We start from the raw sequence: 19875 nt of genomic DNA, 5'->3' as shown, positions 1-19875 counted from the left end.
GTTGACCACAAGTATCTGTGCCTGTTTACTCTGAATATATAAAACAACCAAGCTGTAATCTTTATGGGCATTAAAAGTGATATTTAAAGTGAGTGAAACTTGTGTTTCTACTTAATGATTGATCTCTATTTTTAGTCACAAAGGTGGTGTTCATAAATATAGGTGATATTCATTATGACTCCATCTACGTGATAAATTATATAGAGGCTTTTCAGAGGAGGGTAAAATGCCCTGCTGAGAAGTTTAAGGTTAAGCTTTTCTAGGGCAGTTCTCTGAACAATTCCACCCCCTCCCCCTTTTGAACTTCCCTGTTTGTGAGAATCTGAATTTAAATAGCCTTCCTAATAAAAACTAACCTTGTTGTTATCTTCTGAAATCTGAAATCCTGTCTTGGCTTTGCCCCTGTCCATCTGAGCAGATTGAATTTATGGAGAGGGTGCATTTATGTGTTTCAGGACAGCCTGATAAGAGGAAGCTTGAACCAGGAGGACTTATACTGGCTTGGAACTCAGGCATTCACACCTCTTACCATGTGGGTGCAAGCCAGTTACCACCTCTAGGCAGAGTAAACTAGATATTGTTTAGGTCCTCTCCAGCTTTATTCAAATGCACTCATCAAAATGATTAAAACGTTTGCCCTCATTTAGACATTGAGAGCAGCCCTGGAAATAAGAGAAAGAGAGGAAGTGAAGTTGCTTTTATTCTCTTACAAAGATCGTCAAACATAGTTTAATGTCAGGTCATCCAGAGGGTTAGCTGTAGGTTGGGCATGTCGACTGTGTGCCTTGTTCTTATTGCACTGTCTGCTTTTTTTTTTTCTAGTTGCAAATGAAGCTGGAGACAAGACCGCCAGATCACTTGCCCGCTTCTCTCGTGAGTAGATCTTGTTTCACTCCTTTCCTGGGCTCCTTCAGAGGACTTTTTACCTGCATTGTCCACCCCTGTAATCCTGCCAGGCGTCAGTAAAACACTGTCAATGAAAGAGTCATATAAGAAATATCTTCAATGGGTTAATATTTCATTCGAGCCCCACCACGGGGGAGCTATTCATTGCTATTATCTTTTCAATCCTCAGAACTGTGTGTGGTTTATCAAACTGTGCTCTAGTGTTTTGCTATTCCAAGTGGGGTCCTGGGAGCAGGAGAATTGACATCACCTGGGGATTTTTAGAAATGCAGAGCCACAGGCCCAAGGAATCAGAATATGAATGAAACAAACCCCTAGGTGATTTCTGTGCACATTTGAGTTTGAGAACTGCTCACTGGGAGTCCCCTCAGAGAGCCCTGCAGTGGAGGTGGGCTTTTATGAAGATAACATGAGGAGGAGTATATGAAATGCTCATAGTTGCCAAGGTCCACGCATGTGTGAAAGCGTCACCACCATCCAAAGTGGATTTACGGGCTGCCTCCACGGGCTTTCCCTCCTTTAGGTGACATTTTTGAAGCTCAGATAGATTGAATGGTTTTCCTTGGGCACAGAGTTCCCATAAGGGCCTTGGAGCTTCCCACCAATTTCTTTTGACTCTTTTGTCTCCAGGTCTCGATCATAATGGGAGAACAGGAGTCAAACACTTCTCAGTGTTTTCTGTGCCAGTGTGGTCAGCAAATTACGCAGCCAATTAATGCTGTCCCTGGAAGGAAAACCCAGATCCCAATAAGGGAGCAGAAATACCAGAGGTTGAGCAGGGCTGGATGGAGGTGTTCCCCAGGAAATGGTGGGGCTGTCAATCAAAATGGATGAATTTTTCTTTCCAGCACCATCACCAGTTGCTGGCTTTTGCTTAAAGTAATTTCACAGATAGTTTCTGGGCCTCAGTTTTTCCATCTGAAAAACAGAAAATTCATACCCATCTTCTCTCCTTTATAAAAAAGTTACCTACTTTTGAAGTTATGGCACACAAATTCCCAGTCACTGCACTGTTTACATAAGGTAGATCAAGTCTTGAGTGTGGATACTGCTATAGTAAGCCTTAATGAATAGAATTGAAAGTATAATTTCTCTATTTGCAGGGCCTTCTAATTCTGCCTTCCAGCTTTTTTGAGGAGGCTTCAAAACCTTGAGATTGATTCCTAGAAATGGTTTTTATAGAACTGTAATAATATATGATAATGCAAGAGCATTAAATGCTCACATTTTAGAAGCTGTGAAATAAAACACTCGCTTCTCACTGCCCTCCTACCTGGAACCATTACTTCCCAAAATAAGTATTTCATCCCACAACTCAATGAGGATGTTGAATATGCTTTTAGTCCCTTTATTTCTTTATCTCCCGAGCAGTAGTCAGGCAAATTAATAAGCCGGAATGGTAACCTAACCGCTCTGTGTGCATTGTGCTGCATGTACCTCTGTGGGAGTGCCTGGTGCTTTTTCTTTTTTTTTTTTTTTAATTTTTATTTATTTATTTATTTGAGAAAGAGAGAGTGCAAGAGAGAGCAGGAGCAGTGGGGAGGGGCAGAGGGAGAAGAAGCAGGCTCCCTGCTGAGCCAGGAGCCAACGTGGGGCTTGATCCCAGGACTCAGAGATCATGACCTGAGGGGAAGGCAGAGACTTAACCAACTGAGCCACCCAGGTGCCCCTGCCTGGTGTTTTGATGTTCACCATGACCGGTAGGAAGGGGACAGACGGGGTCTTATCACCGAGAACCCAGAATGACAGCTGGAGCAGCTGGTCTCTTCCCAGACAGAAGAGGGTGACTTTTTTTTTTTTTTTTTAAGATTTTATTTATTTATTTGACGCAGAGAGAAAGACAGCGAGAGACGGAACAGAAGCAGGGGGAGTGTGAAAAACAGGCTTCCCGCAGAGCAGGGAGCCTGATGCGGGGCTCGATCCCAGGACTCTGGGATCATGACCTGAGCCGAAGGCACGACTGAGCCACCCAAGCGCCCGGAGGAGAGTGACTTTGCTTGTAAATAGCTTCCACAACTTCTGAATTGTGTGTCTGGGTTGGAAGGATGAGATGTCATTTGAAAGTGTATTCATAGAAGGTAAGTGAGGACTGAGAGAAACAAAATATACAAGCAAAAAGTAATTAGTGGCAAACCAGTAAAGTTGGGCTGATTCTGGAGCCAAAAAAACAGGAAAGAGAATTCCTGACCGTGCCATGTCCTGAGGTGGGGGGGGGGATCAGATGGTACCATTAATTCCTAAATCTTTTCATAGCAGATACTAGAGGGAGAAAATTAGGTGGCCTTTAGGAAGAAAAAATACATTTTTTTCTTTTTTTGGTGGAGGTGCTGGGGATTGAACCCAGGACCTTGTGCAGAAAAAAATAATTCTTGATGTAGCGTTGTCTGATTGACACTTAACTGCATCGAAAATGACCTTGATGCTGTGGCATGGTGTGAACGAAATGGTCAGTTTGGGGAGATTGGAAGTATTTGGATGACAGAATTCTCTTTGGAGGCTTGAAGATGAATACTGCAACCTTCTCCAATGTTGGTACCCGCTAAGACACGCATCAAGCCCTGACTGTGTGTACTGCCCAGCATGGATGTCGGCCTGATGGGAGTGGGAAACAGGGACACAGGTGGGAAATGCTGTGAAAACTGGACTCGCTGAGGTGGGCAGGGGGTGGTCCGCAGAAAAGAGCTGGAAGGATGGGCTGGCCCTGTGGCCTCCCAAGTCCTCCCAAGGGTTTCATTCCCTTGAGGGTCTCACATTCTGATTCCTGATGCCTCTGGAATATGTGGCTCATTTCTCTATAGATTTTGCCCATGCTTGAATCAATATACTTTCCTCAGCTTTCCCATATTGCAAGGGATGAGCTGTGTTGATTATATTAAGAAATCCTAAAGGAGAACGAGAGGGATCATGTAGGAATCATGAAAACATCTAGCTTTTCTGAGGGCTGGTTTCTGATTCTGCCTTGGCCAGCTGGTTTACCAGCCTTGCAGGCTTCATTCTGGTCACTTCTGCAACACAACCCATGCTTGGCTTTCTTCTTGGAATCCTCGTCTCTAAGTGGCTGACACCACTACCCAGAACCACTGAACCTTCCTCAAAAATCGATGCCAAAGCCCACTGGTCAAGCTCAGTTCTTGTCACCTTTAGACTGGAGACACTTGTTCCATCAGAGAGCAGTACTGTGGTGGTGGACCCTGTGGAGTGAATCTTGTGAGTCCCTGGATCCTATCAGGGCCCCTTCATTACCCTACCCCCATCATTTTATGCTTGGCAGTGGCTTTTGATCAATCTGACCTTAATCAGAGCATTTGTTTAACAGCCACAGGCATGGAGAGTAACCAGGAAGTCATTCTTCTAGGAATGGAGGTGAGGAAGGAGGAGGAAGGAGGGAGTGAGTGAGGGGCATGAGATTCGGAGACAGTGGAGAATTTTATCTTCCCACCAAAACCTACAGAAGAATGACAGTGTCTGAGAGAATGAGGACTTGAGAGTAAGGTACTGTGTGAGCCCAAGGTACGTTGGCTTGGGACCAGCAGATGATTTAGAATGGCACCTGTCATGTGGCTTGCTGTCCTGGGGCTGGAGCTCCTGTGTGTGGGGATTTCCCACCCATGCATCAGCCCAGGGCTGGGGGGTGATGAGCCTGTAGAGCACCTCACCTGGTACTGCACGCAAAGCTCTCTGATGGCCAGTGCTCATATCCATCTCGTGGTGTCTCCATTTTACAAATGAGGACAACCAAGTTAGGAGAAAACATCGAAAATTGTTCACTGATGGAATTCTAGGTCTTCCAACTCCAAATCTTGGCTATTACCAGTGCACCTGACTCCCTGGTCTGAGGGCTGGAGTTTGCCAGCTCTGTAGCTCAGGGACTCGGGTCTGCCAGCTTGGTAGTGGAGATGCTCAAGGCAGGCTTCATAGATCCACACTGCTGTGACCTTTACTATAATTGGTTCCATCTGGGTTGGAAGACCTTTCCTCAAACATCCCCTTTTTTAAAAAATTTTTTATTGTTATGTTAAATACCATACATTACATTATTAGTTCTTGATGTAGTGTTCCATGATTCATTGTTTGTGCATAACACCCAGTGCTCCACGCAGAATGTGCCCTCTTTAATACCCGTCACCAGGCTAACCCATCCCCCCACCCCCCCTCTAGGACCCTCAGTTTGTTTTTCAGAGTCCATCGTCTCTCATGGTTCGTCTCCCCCTCCGACTTACTCCCCTTCATTCTTCCCCACCTGCTCTCTTCTTCTTTTTCTTTTTTCTTAACATATGTTGCATTATTTGTTTCAGAAGTACAGATCTGTGATTCAACAGTCTTGCACAATTCACAATGCTCACCATAGCACATACCTTCCCCAATGTCTATCACCCAGCCACCCCATCCCTCCCACCCCCCACCACTCCAGCAACACTCAGTTTGTTTCCTGAGATTAAGAATTCCTCATATCAGTGAGGTCATATGATACATGTCTTTCTCTGATTGACTTATTTCACTCAGCATAACACCCTCCAGTTCCATCCACGTTGTTGCAAATGGCAAGATCTCATTCCTTTTGATGGCTGCATAATATTCCATTGTGTATATATACCACCTCTTCTTTATCCATTCATCTGTCGATGGACATCTTGGCTCTTTCCACAGAGCTTGGCTATTGTGGACATTGCTGCAATAAACATTGGGGTGCACGTACCCCTTCGGATCCCTACATTTGTATCTTTGGGGTAAATACCCAGTAGTGCAATTGCTGGATCGTATGGTAGCTCTATTTTCAACAAACATCCCCTTTTACCAGCTCGCTGATATCAGGATTTCTCTGAAATAAGGGAATCACTTGAAGACTTTGAAATGCAAATTCCCTTTGGAGTGAGGACACAGGGATTCATTCTTATTATGGTGAAAATGATTGATATCAGACCTTTTACTTTTTTCCCCTGGACACCTGAAAATATATTCTCAGTATGTAAACAGAGGGGACAAAGGAGAGGCAGTCCAGGGTCAAGCTGAGAGGGGTCTTTGTGCTAGCCTAAGGAATGGACCCTGATTCTAGGGAAGTCTTTGAAAGGTTTTCACACTTGACTGGCATCTCAGCCTTCTCCTGGAGCTGGAGGTGACCTTTGGGGACCAGGGCTGTGCATGAAGAGCTGGACCTTCAGGTGAGGAACTCCCGGGGGCCCCCTGAGGCTGGAGCTCCTGATCTCCCAGGATTTCTGGGGTGAAGTTAGCTGGCTGTGGGGCTGGGTCCCCTGCTGTTCCAGACATCTGGGATGCTGGCATGGCTGCCCTCCAGTGCCAGCCTGGAGAGCCCTCCTCCCTGGAGATGTCCGTTTCATGTGTATGTTGGTCTCCGCATTAGACAGCAGGCTCCTGGAGGCCAGGGGCCCCACCTGGTCGAGCTATGTACTAACCATGCCTGGTGCAGGAACAAGTACTTGTTGAGGGAAGACAGAGTAAACTAGTACCGGCCAGCACTGTTCCCCACTTCTCTTCTTCATCCTCACGTCATAAGCAGGGGCAGGCCATCCTGCTGTCAGCACGCAGGCTCCTGAAACCACTGAGGAGTATGTCCTCAAGGGTCCCTGACACGCCAATGTCAGGGTGTTCAGAGGCCCTTAAGGACACAGGCTCTGGTGATAGGTCTGGGTTTGGGTTCTATGTCCAGGAATTCTGACTTCTGTGTGAATTCAGGCAGGTAATTTACCCCTCCAAGCCACACTTTCTGCAGCTGGATCCCAGGACAGTATTAGAACTTGTTTCCAGAGTGGCTGTGGATGATCTCATGCAGGGGTGAGTGCTAGAATACTTAAATACACGTGACATGGTCACCAATTTGTTAGAACGAATATTGCTCATGGGTGATAGGAAGGACCAGGGTCCAGGAGGCCCTGATGGACCGGTCACTGGATGACGCTGGGGCAGTTGAGGTAGCTGTTGCCCTGATAATCCAGGATAAATAATATGAAGCACAGTGTGTGCACACTCAGTGCTCAGTAAGTAGGGGTGATTGTCACTGTATATATTACCACTCTTCCTTCTCTCCTTCATTCCCTCCCTCTCTTCCTTCTTTTCACATATGTTTATTGAGGACTTTTCTATGCCAAGCCCTAGAGACACACACATGAGTAAGTTTGTCTTCAGAGAGCTCATAGTCTGATCAGACGTTGCAGAAGTAAACAGCTTCAATGCAGCATGTGGAGGGAAATGCTAGACATTGGTATAAGGAGCTGCGTGAACCAGTTGGGGAGATCTCATCTGACCTGGCATGGGAGTGGATTCAAGGGAGTCCTCCTGGAGGAGAGAAGCATTAGCTGAGGCTTAGGGAGTGAGTGGAGGTTAACAGGTAGAGAAGGTAACTTCTAATCTTAAAAAAAAAAAGAAAAAGAAAAAAAGAAAGCCCTCAAGGTCCATCCCATGGTGATGATGCTTAATGAAATAAATTGGACAGAGAAAGACAAATACTGTATGATCTCACTTATATCTGGAATAATAATAATTAAAAAAACCCTGCCACCACCACCACCAAAAAAAAAAACAACAAAAAACCAGACTCATAGAGAACAGATTGGTGGTTGCCAGAGGTAGAGGGGGGGGTGGGATGTGGGTGAAATGGGACAAGGGGGCCAAGAGGTACAAACTTCCCGTTATAAATAAGTCCTGGGGATATAATGTATAGCATGGTGACAATAGTTAATAATACTGTCTTGTATATCTTAAAGTTGTTAGGAGAATACATCTTTTTTTTTTTTAGAGATTTTATTTATTTGGCAGAGAGCGAGCAAGCGAGAGAGGGAACACAAGCAGGGGGAGTAGGAGAGGGAGAAGCAGGCCTCCCGCCGAGCAGGGAGCCTGATGCGGGGCTCGATACCAGGACCCTGGGATCATGACCTGAGCTGAAGGCAGACATTTAAGGACTGAGCCACCCAGGCGCCCTTAGGAGAGTACATCTTAAAAGTTCCCATCACAAGGAAAAATTTCTGTAGCTACATATGGTGACAGATGTTAACTAGATTTTTTTATGGTGATAATTTCACAATGTATACAAATATTGAATCATTATGTTGTACACCTGAAACTAAGATAATGTTATAGGTCAAGTGTATCAAAAAAAAAAAAAAAAGAAAAGGCTATACAACTTTTCAGGGACTAAAGAATGCATGCAGTGTTCAGATATGGCCACCATGTGGCAGCAGAAGCCCAGAATTTGGTGTGCAAGGAGTCTTGAAAGAGGCAGGCATTCAGTGCAGTGGACTTTCCTGGAGGCAGTCCAGGGCTTCGAAAGGGAGGTGTTGGCCCCAAAGCTTGTGCAGCTGGGCAGCTCCACTGTGGAGTTTTTACTACAGGTGAGCAGTGGTTGAAAAGAAAATAGTGGGATTAAAAACAGTAAGGAAATGAAGTCCCATTTGACCTCTTTTGCTTTTGGAGGTAAAAATCCAGGTAGTGTTGAAAACAGATTATCCTATTGAAGAGCTGGGGTAATTTGGGTGGATGGATGGATGTTAAAACAAAAAGAAGGTTACTTGCTATTTTTGTACTGGGTGTATAATCTGGGTGAATGAACCCTTTCCCTGGGTAGAGAATGGGCAGGGGCAGACAGGGGTGTACAGTGAGGGTGAGCTCTGGGGTTGGGATACAGGGTGCGCCAGCACCTGTTACATGATGATACACATTGTGGAACCCCAGGGCGAACTCAAAATCATATCTGACAGAGTGCTAGAGTTTGGCCAGAGAACTTTTTGAAATTGCTTGTCACAGCTAAGAGGGTCTGTTGCTAGCATTAGGAGCTTGACTTGGGTTATGGAACCATGATGATGAGAACAAGGAGAAGAGAAAATGGGTGGGAAGAAGGGCTGAGAGATGCCAGGAGCAGTGGGCTGTATCTGGTAGCTGGGTGTTCAGTGTTTTCAGGGGCATGGACTGTGGATGAGCCAGAGCCATTTAAAGGGCCCAGGATAGGGCAGGAACTAGATCTGGAGATTTTCTCATTTGTCTTAAACAGCCCTAACTATTTCTAAAAAGTTCAGATCCTGTATAGAGCTCTAGGTCTTACCTCAACAGTATTTAATGACTCAACATCTTCATTTCCCATTTGTTCAGCAGAAACTGGAACTTTATCTTCAACAGTGGCAGCTCTAGAATTTCTATGCACGAGGGGCTTAGGGGTAGCAATCTAGCTCAGTGGTCCTCAAAGTTGGATCCCTCGAACTTGTTAGAAATAAAAGTACCCCTTACCAGATCTGATGAATCAGAAACTCATGGGGGGGGGTCCCCAGCAAAAGCTGTTGGTGATTCTGATGTGCTCCAGTTTCTGAACCACTGCTTGAGCTGTGATGGTGGTGATGGGGGTAGAGGCAGAAGCCAGGGTGCAGAGCAGCACAATGTTTTTGTTTATAGATCATAGAATAATACAATTAGCATTTTCCTATAGCTACTTGTAATTATATATACATACGACAGAGCAAATGTTAATTGCTTTTATCAAAAAATAGTGTTTTATTATTTTAATTTTATTTTTATTGGGAGGGATTGTGGGGGATGGCTGAAGGTGATTATAGGAAGAGAGTCTGGAGAAATCCTCTACTCAACCCTTAGAACTGGCACTGCTCTGCATCATCTCTTGAATCTAATTCTCTTTCTAAGGTTATCTCCTGCCTACTCTTGGCCTTTTCCCCTTCACAACAACATCATAGTAAGAGCTGCTTGGCTGGCCCACTCGCCTCTTGCTTGCACCTCCAAATCACCTGAACCATCATCCTCAAACTCTAGTTTTTGTCATGACATATTTGTGTTTCAGAACTATAGACAGTTACTCCCCAACTTTTGTTCACCCACAGTATGTCTGCCTAACCACAAGGTGTATCTTAACTCCTTTTCTCCTTCCCTTTCATCAAATCCAGTCGTTATCAGCCAAACAAACATGTTTGGTTCAGTAAACAGATATATCAACCCATTATCTTATATTTGAACATTTTCAAGTTAGACTAGAACTTAAAACTGATCTAGCCCAAAGCTCATCACACATGTAAAGTTCAAATCCTCTTTATGGCATCCCTGTCAGGGGGTCATGAGCTCTCTACAAGAACCCGTCTGGTGGGAAAAACTCAGCTTGGCCTGGAAAGGGTTGATGGTCACAGTCATAGTGAAGGACTGGAGTGTATGTACATGTGTTTGGGGAACTGAAACTCACTTTGATTTTCTCTTTTTGATTGTATAGGATTGGGTCTTTGAATATATCCACTATATTACTTGGTCCCCAATATGTTAGCCATTGGTTCACCAATGGACTAGGAGCTTGTGGATGATATGTAACCCAGATGTCAGCTGGAAGCTCCTGGTCCATTGAGATCTAGATAAATAGGCCCAAACTGCTATTGTGTGCCCTTTGGAAGTTCAGAGCACTCCTCGATGTTTCTGTGGGGATGACCTAATATTCTCCTTGCCCTGATTTCCTACCTCTGTTGACTGTTTCCTTCTACATGCCTCTGGCTGTCTTCTTATCTGCTCTGACATAGACTCAGAGGTGAAACAAAGCCCCTTCTCTTCTTTTGGAGTAACCAAAGGCTGTTGGTCAAAGCAGAACTTGAGCGAAGATTAGGGAGATTACAATATGCAATTGTATGCAGAAAATTTTAATTCACAGTTCTGTTCTCAACAGTCTTTTCATCCATCTCACCACCAATAATTTTTTTAAAGACCACTTTTCCCATGTAGTTCCTGGTCTATCACCCCTCAGTCCTTCTGTGCCTACCCTGCTCCACTTTTTGCCCTGTATTTCCATTTCCCTCTTAGGAATTGAAAGACACCCCTCCCAGGTTCTCACACAGAGCAGCTTGATCATCACATTAGTTGTATTGGTATCTGCTGACACCTTTGCCCTCAGCACCTCACCTCTACTCCTTTTGATTGATTGATTGATTTTTTCCCTACATGGAGACTAATTTATTTTTCTTTCATAGGAATTGTAGTCTAACTTTTTGAGATAATCACAAATATTTACTCCTTCCTACATGTGTACAAGCTTACACAATTAAAAATCTGATTAGAAATTTTTGTTGTGTGTAATGTAACCTCAGGGAGGGCAAGGAAGACAGGGGTTGGCTATTGCATGCCAAGTACCTCCTCTTTTCCTCTCTCAATGTATGCTCCTTTGAATAAAGTTAGGATGAAGTTTCTGGTTCCAGCAAAAGGTGGACTAGGATAGCCTGAAAATCCTCCATTTTTCATAAGCATGTAGAAATGCTGAGTGAAATATTTTAAAAAATATTTTTAAATGCATAGTTAAACTTGCAATAAAGAAAGGAATCTCTACAGGTGGAAATGAATGAGGAATTTAATATTAGTAAAGCAGGCTCTAAACATGCCTGCTGATTCTGCAGCTATACGGTGTGTGAGTGTTGTTGCCAAGGCCATGGGATCTAGTACATGGGGTAAGGATTTCAGGCCTTGGGCTGCACAGGGTGAGGAGTTGGATCTGAGACTTCTGCCTGAACTTGGATTCTTAAAACTTAGATGAAATGGACTGCTTTCTTGAAAAACAGAAACTACTACAACTCACCAATTATGAAGTAGCTAATAGCTTTATAACTATTAAGAAAATTGAATTAATAATTAAAAATTCCGCAAAAGAAATCTCCAGACCCAGTAAGTTTAGCTAGAAAGTTCTACCAAATTTTTAAAGATAAGTTAACACCAATTCTACATAATCTTTCCCAGAAAATAAGGAAGAGGAAACATTTCCCAATTCATTTTATGAAGTTGGTAGTACCCTCATACCAAAACCAGAGAAAGACAACAGACCAATATCCCCATGAATATAGATGTAAAACTTTTTAACATAATATTCGCAAAACAATTCAACAATATGTAAAAAGAATTATACACCAGGCTGGGTGAGGTTGATTCTCTTTCAGTATTGAAAATTAATGTAATTCACCAAATTAACAGGTTAAAGAAGAAAAATAATATGATCATATCAATTGATGCAGAAAAAGCATTTGACAGCATTCAACATTCATGATAAAAGCTCTCAGGGAAATAGAAATATAGGGGAATGTCCTCAATTTGATAAAGAGCATCTATAAGAACCTACAGCTAACTGTAGACTGATGCTTTCCCCCTAAAATTGGGAACAAGATGAGGATATCTGCTCACATCCTTTTTTATTCAACATGGTGCTGGAAGTTCTAGCCAGTGCAATAAGGGAAGAGAATGAAATAAAATGCACACAGATCAAAAAGGAAGAAATCAAATTGTCTCTGTTTGCAGAAGACATGATTGTCTATGTAGAAAATTGTCAGGAATCTATTAAAAACCTTTTAGAACTGGGGCACCTGGGTAGCTCAGTTGGTTAAGTGTCTGCCTTTCGCTTAGGTCATGATCCCGGGGTGCTGGGATCTAGCTTTGCGTTGGGCTCTCTGCTCAGCGGGAAGCCTGCTTCTCCCTTTCCCTCTGCTGCTCCCTGCTGCTTGTGCCCTCTCTCTCTGTCAAGTAAATAAATAAAATCTTTAAGAAACCAAATCAAACCAAACTAAAACAAAACAAAACCTAGAACTAATAAGTGATTTCAGCAAGGTTATAGGATATAAAATAAACATTAAAAAAATCAAAATTAAAAATATGGTGGTGTTTTCAGTTGCTCAAAAAAAGTGAAATGTGTAGGGGTGCTTGGGTGGCTCAGTCAGTTAAGCATCTGACTCTTGATGTCATCTCAGGTCATGATCTCAGGGTTGTGAGATCGAGCCCCTCATTGGGCTTCATGCTGGGCATGGAGCCTGCTTAAGATTCTCTCCCTCTGCCTTTGCCCCTCCCCCACTCTCTCTGCCTAAAAAGAAAAAAAAGTGAAATGTGTAGATGTAAATATAACAAAACATGTGTAAGACTTACATGAGGAAAACTATACAATGGTGTTGAAAGAAGTCAAAGAAAATCTAAATAAACGGAAAGAAATGCATTCATGGATTAGAAGACTCAACATAGTGAAGATGTCAGTTATCCTTAAACTGATAAACAGATTTAACACAATTCCTATGAAAATCCCAATGAGGGGGGGTGGAGCAAGATGGCAGAGAAGTAGGAGACCTGAATTTTGTCTGGTCTCAGGAATTCAGCTGAATAGGGATCAAACCATTCTGAACACCTACGAACTCAACAGGAGATCGAAGATAAGAAGAGTAACAACTCTCTGAACAGAAAAGCGACCACTTTCTGGAAGATAGGACGTGCGGAGAAGTGAATCCGAGGCGATATTCGGGAGGATAGACGGCGGGGGAGGGGGCCTCCGTCGGCCGCTTCTGGCAAGTGATAGAGCCGCGGAGCACAAAATCGGAACTTTTAGAAGCCGGCTCCGCTGAGGGACGTCGCTCCAGTGGCTAAGCGGGGGGTGGAACCCTCGCGGGACAGTGTGGTCTCAGGACCCTCAGGGTCACAGAAAGACCGGGGGTGCCTGAGTGCGGCAGAGCTCCCAGGTATTGGAGCGGGGAAGCCGGTTGCAGAGACAGAGCCGAGGCGTGGGCTCTTAGCTTGGGGTGGCCATAAACTGTGATCTGCGGCCCAGTCGGGCCACTGCTCCTCCAGCAGGGACCCAACAAGCGGCAGAGCCGGGGAGACTCCCCTTCCTCCCCCGGGAGGAGCGGTGCGAGAGTGCACCGCAGGGATCTGCTGGGTTTGGAGACTCCACACGGGGTCGGGTGCCAGAGATAGAAATGCTCGATCACAGGCCGGGTGAGCACGGAGTGTGGCGGGAGACCGGGGAGACGGGAGTGACTGCTTTTCTCTGGGGGAACACTGAGGAGTGGGGCCCCGAGTTCTCAGCTCCTACAGGCGGAGATTGGGAGGCCACCATTTTCACTCTGGTCCTCCAAAGCTGTACTGAGAGCTTGCAGGGAACAAAAGCTCCTGAGAGCAAACTGGAGCAGCTTGCTTACCCTGGACACACAAGGCTGGGGCAATTCAGCCTCTAGCAGAGACATTTGGGAACCACGGCAACAGGCCCCTCTCCCAGAAGATCAGCACGAACAGCCAGCAAGCCAAGACCAAGTTTACCGATCAAGGAGAACGGGAGAACTCCAGCGGTAGGGGAATAGTGCACATAGAATTCATGGCTTTTTTACCATAATTCATTAGTTATTCAAAGTTAATTTTTTTAACTGTTTTTTTTTTTTAATTTTTCTTTTTCCCTTTTTCAAACATCTTATCAATCCCTTTTTAAAAAAATTTTTTTTTATTTTTCATTTTTAGAGTCATATTTTTATCCCTTCATAGTAGTTACCCTTATTTTTGGCATATATATAAGTTGTTCTCTCTTTAAAATTTTGAGATACAATTTCTTCTAACAGATCAAAATATACCCTAAATCACTAGTGTATGGCTTTGTTCTATTCTCCTGCCTGATCACATTCTTTCCCTTTTTTCTTCTTTTTTCTTTTTAAATCTTATTCTTTCTTTTTAAAAAACAACTTCTTATCTTATCAATTCCTTTTATAAAATCTTTTATAATTTTCATCTTTACAGTCATCTGCCATCCCTTCATTGTATCAACCCTTATTTTGTACATATATGTCTTTCTTCCTTTAAAATTTTAGCAGGCACTTTCTTCTAACAGACCAAAATATGCCCAAAAGCTAGTGTGTGGCACTGATCTATGCACTAGCCTGATCATATTTGATCATATTGTTTTTTTTTTGTTTTGTTCTGTTTTTGTTTGTTTTTATCTTTTTCTTTTTCCTTTTTTTTTTCCTCGTCTTTCTTTCCCTTTCTTGTCCCCTGGTTTAAGGTCTTTTCTGATTTGTATAGAGTATATTTGCTGGAGACGTTGTTAAACCTGTTAGCATTCTGTTCTCTCATTCATCCGTTCTCCTCTGGACAAAATGACAAGACGAAAAAAATCACCTCAGCAAAAAGAACAAGAGGTAGTACCGTCAGCCAGGGACCTACTCAATACTGACATTAGTACAATGTCGGACCTAGAGTTCAGAATCATGACTTTATTTTTAATTTTATTTTTATTGTTATGTTAATCACCATATACTACATCATTAGTTTTTGGTGCAGTGTTCCATGATTCATTGTTTGTTCATAACACCCAGTGCTCCATGCAGAACGTGCCCTCCTCAATACCCATCACCAGGCTAACCCATCCCCCTACCCCCCTCCCCTCTAGAACCCTCAGTTTGTTTTTCAGAGTCCATCATCTCTCATGGTTCGTCTCCCCCTCTGACATACTCCCCTTTTCTTCCTCTCCTGTTCAGAATCATGACTTTAAAGATACTAACTGGGCTTGAAAAAAGTGTGGAAGTTATTAGAGAAACCCTTTCTGGAGAAATAAAAGAACTAAAATCTAACCAAGTCGAAATCAAAAAGGCTATTGATAAGGTGCAATCAAAAATGGGGGCACTAACTGCTAGGATAAATGAGGCAGAAGAGAGAATCAGCGATATAGAAGACCAAATGATGGAAAATAAAGAGACTGAGAAAAAGAGAGATAAACAACTACAGGATTACGAGGGCAGAATTCTAGAGATAAGCGATACGATAAGATGAAACAACATTAGAATAATTGGGATCCCAGAAGAAGAGGAAAGAGAGAGAGGGGCAGAAGGTATATTGGAGCAAATTATAGCAGAGAACTTCCCTAGTGTGGGGAAGGAAACAGGCATCAAAATCCAGGAGGCACAGAGGACCCCTCTCAAAATCAATAAAAATAGGTCAACACCCCGACATCTAATAGTAAAACTTACGAGTCTCAGAGACAAAGAGAAAATCCTGAAAGCAGCTCGGGAGAAGAGATATGTAACCTACAATGGTAGAAACATTAGATTAGCAACAGACCTATCCACAGAGACCTGGCAGGCCAGAAAGGACTGGCATGATATCTGCAGAGCACTAAACGAGAAAAATAGGCAGCCAAGAATACTATATCCAGCTAGGCTGTCACTGAAAATAGAAGGAGAGATCAAAAGCTTCCAGGACAAACAAAAACTAAAGGAATTTCCAAACACAAAACCAGCCCTACAAAAAATATTGAAAGGGGTCCTCTAAGCAAAAAGAGAGCCTAAAAGTAGCATAGATCAGAAAGGAACACAGACAATATACAGTCACAGTCACCTTACAGGCAATACAATGGCACTAAATTCATACCTTTCAATAGTTACCCTGAATGTAAATGGGCTCAATGCCCCAATCAAAAGACACAGGCTATCAGATTGGATTCAAAAACAAGACCCATCCATATGCTGTCTGCAAGAGACTCATTTTAGACCCAAAGATACGCCCAGATTGAAAGTGAGGGGGTGGAAAACCATTTACCATGCTAATGGACACCAAAAGAAAGCTGGGTGGCAATCCTTATATGAGACAAATTAGATTTTAAAACAAAGACTGTAATAAGAGTTGAAGAAGGACACTATATCCTACTTAAAGGGTCTATCCAACAAGAAGATCTAACAATTGTAAATATCTATACCCCTAACGTGGGAACAGCCAATTATATAAGGCAATTAATAACAAAAGCAAAGAAACACATTGACAACAATACAATAATAGTGGGGGACTTTAACACCCCCCCTCACTGAAATGGACAGATCATCTAAGCAAAAGATCAACAAGGAAATAAAGACTTTAAATGAAACACTGGACCAAAGGACTTTACAGACATATTCAGAACATTCCATCCCAAAGCAATGGAATACACATTCTTCTCTAGTGCCCATGGAACATTCTGCAGAATAGATCACATCCTAGGTCAGAAATCAGGTCTCAACCAGTACCAAAAGACTGGGATTATTCCCTGCATACTTTCAGACCGCAATGCTTTGAAACTAGAACACAATCACAAAAGGAAAGTCGGAAAGAACTCAAATACATGGAGGCTAAAGAGCATCCTACTAAAGAATGAATGGGTCAACCAGCAAATTAAAGAAGAATTAAAAAAATTCATGGAAACCAATGAAAATGAAAACACAACTGTTCAAAATCTTTGGGATACAGAGAAGGCAGTCCTAAGAGGAAAGTATATAGCAATACAAGCCTTTCTCGAGAAACAAGAAAGCTCTCAAATACACAACCTAACCCTTCACCTAAAAGAGCTGGAGAAAGAACAGCAAATAAAGCCTAAACCCAGCAGGAGAAGAGAAATAATAAAGATCAGAGCAGAAATCAATGAACCAGAAACCAAAAGAACAGTAGAACAGATCAACGAAACTAGGAGCTGGTTCTTTGAAAGAATTAACAAGATTGATAAACCCTTGGCCAGACTTATCAAAAAGAAAAGAGAAATGACCCAAATCAACAAAATCATGAATGAAAGAGGAGAGATCACAACCAACACCAAAGAAATACAAACAATTCTAAGAACATATTATGAGCCACTCTATGCCAGCAAATTAGATAACCTGGGAGAAATGGGTGCATTCCTAAGGATGTATCAACTACCAAAACTGAACCAGGAAGAAATGGAAAACCTGAACAGACCTATAACCACTAAGGAAATTGAAGCAGTCATCAAGATTCTCCCAACAAACAAAAGCCCAGGGCCAGATGGCTTCCCAGGGGAATTCTATCAGACATGTAAAGAAGAATTAATACCTATTCTCCTGAAACTGTTCCAAAAAATAGAAATGGAAGGAAAACTTCCAAACTCATTTTATGAGGCCACCATTACCTTGATCCCAAAACCAGACAAAGATCCCATCAAAAAGGAGAATTACAGACCAATATCCTTGATGAACATGGATGTAAAAATTCTCACCAAAATACTAGCCAATAGGATCCAACAGTACATTAAAAGGATTATTCACCATGACCAAGTGGGATTTATCCCTGGGCTGCAAGGCTGGTTCAACAACCACAAATCAATCAACGTGATACAATACATTAACAAAAGAAAGAACAAGAATCATATGATCCTCTCAATAGATGCAGAAAAAGCATTTGACAAAGTACAGCATTCTTTCTTGATCAAAACTCTTCAGAGTATAGGGATAGAGGGTCCATACCTCAATATCATAAAAGCCATCTATGAAAAACCTACAGCGAATATCATTCTCAATGGGGAAAAGCTGAGAGCTTTTCCCCTAAGGTCAGGAACGCGGCAGGGATGTCCACTATCACCAGTGTTATTCAACATAGTATTAGAAGTCGTAGTCACAGCAATCAGACAACAAAGAAATCAAAGGCATCCAAATCGGCAAAGAGGAAGTCAAACTCTCACTCTTTGCAGGTGATATGATACTGTATGTGGAAAACCTAAAAGACTCCACCCAAAAACTGCTAGAACTCATACAGGAATTCAGTAAGGTAGCAGGATATAAAATCAATGCACAGAAATCAGTGGCATTCCTATACACCAACAACAAGACAGAAGAGAGACAAATCAAGGAGTCGACCCCATTTACAATTGCACCCAAAACCATAAGATACCTAGGAATAAATGTAACCAAAGAGGCAAAGGATCTGTACTCAGAAAACTATAAAATACTCATGAAAGAAATTGAGGAAGACACAAAGAAATGGAAAATCGTTCCATGCTCATGGATTGGGAGAACGAACATTGTGAAGATGTCAGTGTTACCTAGAGCAATCTACACATTCAGTGCAATCCCCATCAAAATACCATCCACTTTTTTCAAGGAAATGGAACAAATAATCCTAAAATTTGTATGGAAGCAGAAGAGACCCCGAATAGCCAGAGGAATGTTGAAAAAGAAAAGCAAAGCTGGTGACATCACAATTCCAGACTTCCAGCTCTATTACAAAGCTGTCATCATCAAGACAGTATGGTACTGGCACAAAAACAGACACAGAGATCAATGGAACAGAATAGAGAGCCCAGAAATGGACCCTCAACTCTATGGTCAGCTTATCTTTGACAAAGCAAGAAAGAATGTCCAATGGAAAAAAGACAGTCTCTTCCACAAATGGTGTTGGGAAAATTGGACAGCCACATGCAGAAGAACGAAACTGGACCATTTCCTTACACCACACACAAAAATAGACTCCAAATGGTTGAAAGACCTAAATGTGAGACAGGAGTCCATCAAAATCCTAGAGGAGAACACAGGCAGCAACCTCTTCGACCTCTGCCACAGCAACTTCTTCCTAGAAACATCGCCAAAGGAAAGGGAAGCCAGGGCAAAAATGAACTATTGGGATTTCAACAAGATAAAAAGCTTTTGCACAGCAAAAGAAACAGTCCACAAAACCAAAAGACAACTGACAGAATGGGAGAAAATATTTGCAAATGACATATCCGATAAAGGGCTAGTATCCATAATCTATAAAGAATTTATCAAACTCAACACCCAAAGAACAAATAATCCAATCAAGAAATGGGCAGAGGACATGAACAGACATTTTTCCAAAGAAGACATCCAAATGGCCAAGAGGCACATGAAAAAGTGCTGAACATCGCTCGGCATCAGGGAAATCCAAATCAAAACCTCGATGAGATACCACCTCACACCCGTCAGAATGGCTACAATTAAGAAGTCAGGAAATGACAGATGTTGGCGGGGATGTGGAGAAAGGGGAACCCTCCTACACTGTTGGTGGGAATGCAAGCTGGTGCAACCACTCTGGAAAACAGTATGGAGGTTCCTCAGAAAGTTGAAAATAGTGCCACCATACGATCCAGCAATTGCACTACTGGGTATTTACCCCAAAGATACAAATGTAGGGATCCGAAGGGGTACGTGCACCCCAATGTTTATAGCAGCAATGTCCACAATAGCCAAACTGTGGAAAGAGCCAAGATGTCCATCGACAGATGAATGGATAAAGAAGAAGTGGTATATATACACAATGGAATATTATGCAGCCATCAAAAGGAATGAGATCTTGCCATTTGCAACGACGTGGATGGAACTGGAGGGTGTTATGCTGAGTGAAATAAGTCAATCAGAGAAAGACATGTATCATATGACCTCACTGATATGAGGAATTCTTAATCTCAGGAAACAAACTGAGGGTTGCTGG

The 19875-nt window shown here is 42.7% G+C and overlaps 1 protein-coding gene across 7 annotated transcripts in view; it reads left to right on the top strand.

The window, feature by feature from the left end:
• Window positions 1-19875, top strand: part of PDE1C (phosphodiesterase 1C) — a 648442-nt gene that overhangs the window by 169727 nt on the left and 458840 nt on the right. For all 7 annotated transcript variants that reach the window (XM_073899034.1, XM_025873104.2, XM_073899039.1 and 4 more), the window contains exon 2: window positions 823-873. In XM_073899034.1, the coding sequence (XP_073755135.1) occupies window positions 823-873 (51 nt within the window). The remainder of the gene's footprint in view (window positions 1-822; window positions 874-19875) is intronic.

Source organism: Callorhinus ursinus, unplaced genomic scaffold (genome assembly GCF_003265705.2).
Source record: "Callorhinus ursinus isolate GAN/ISIS: 27379988/994484 unplaced genomic scaffold, GSC_fseal_2.0 scaffold12, whole genome shotgun sequence".
NCBI lineage: Eukaryota > Metazoa > Chordata > Mammalia > Carnivora > Otariidae > Callorhinus > Callorhinus ursinus.
The sequence above is the reverse complement of the archived record's forward strand: the minus strand, read 5'-3'. Positions and strand labels throughout refer to the sequence as shown.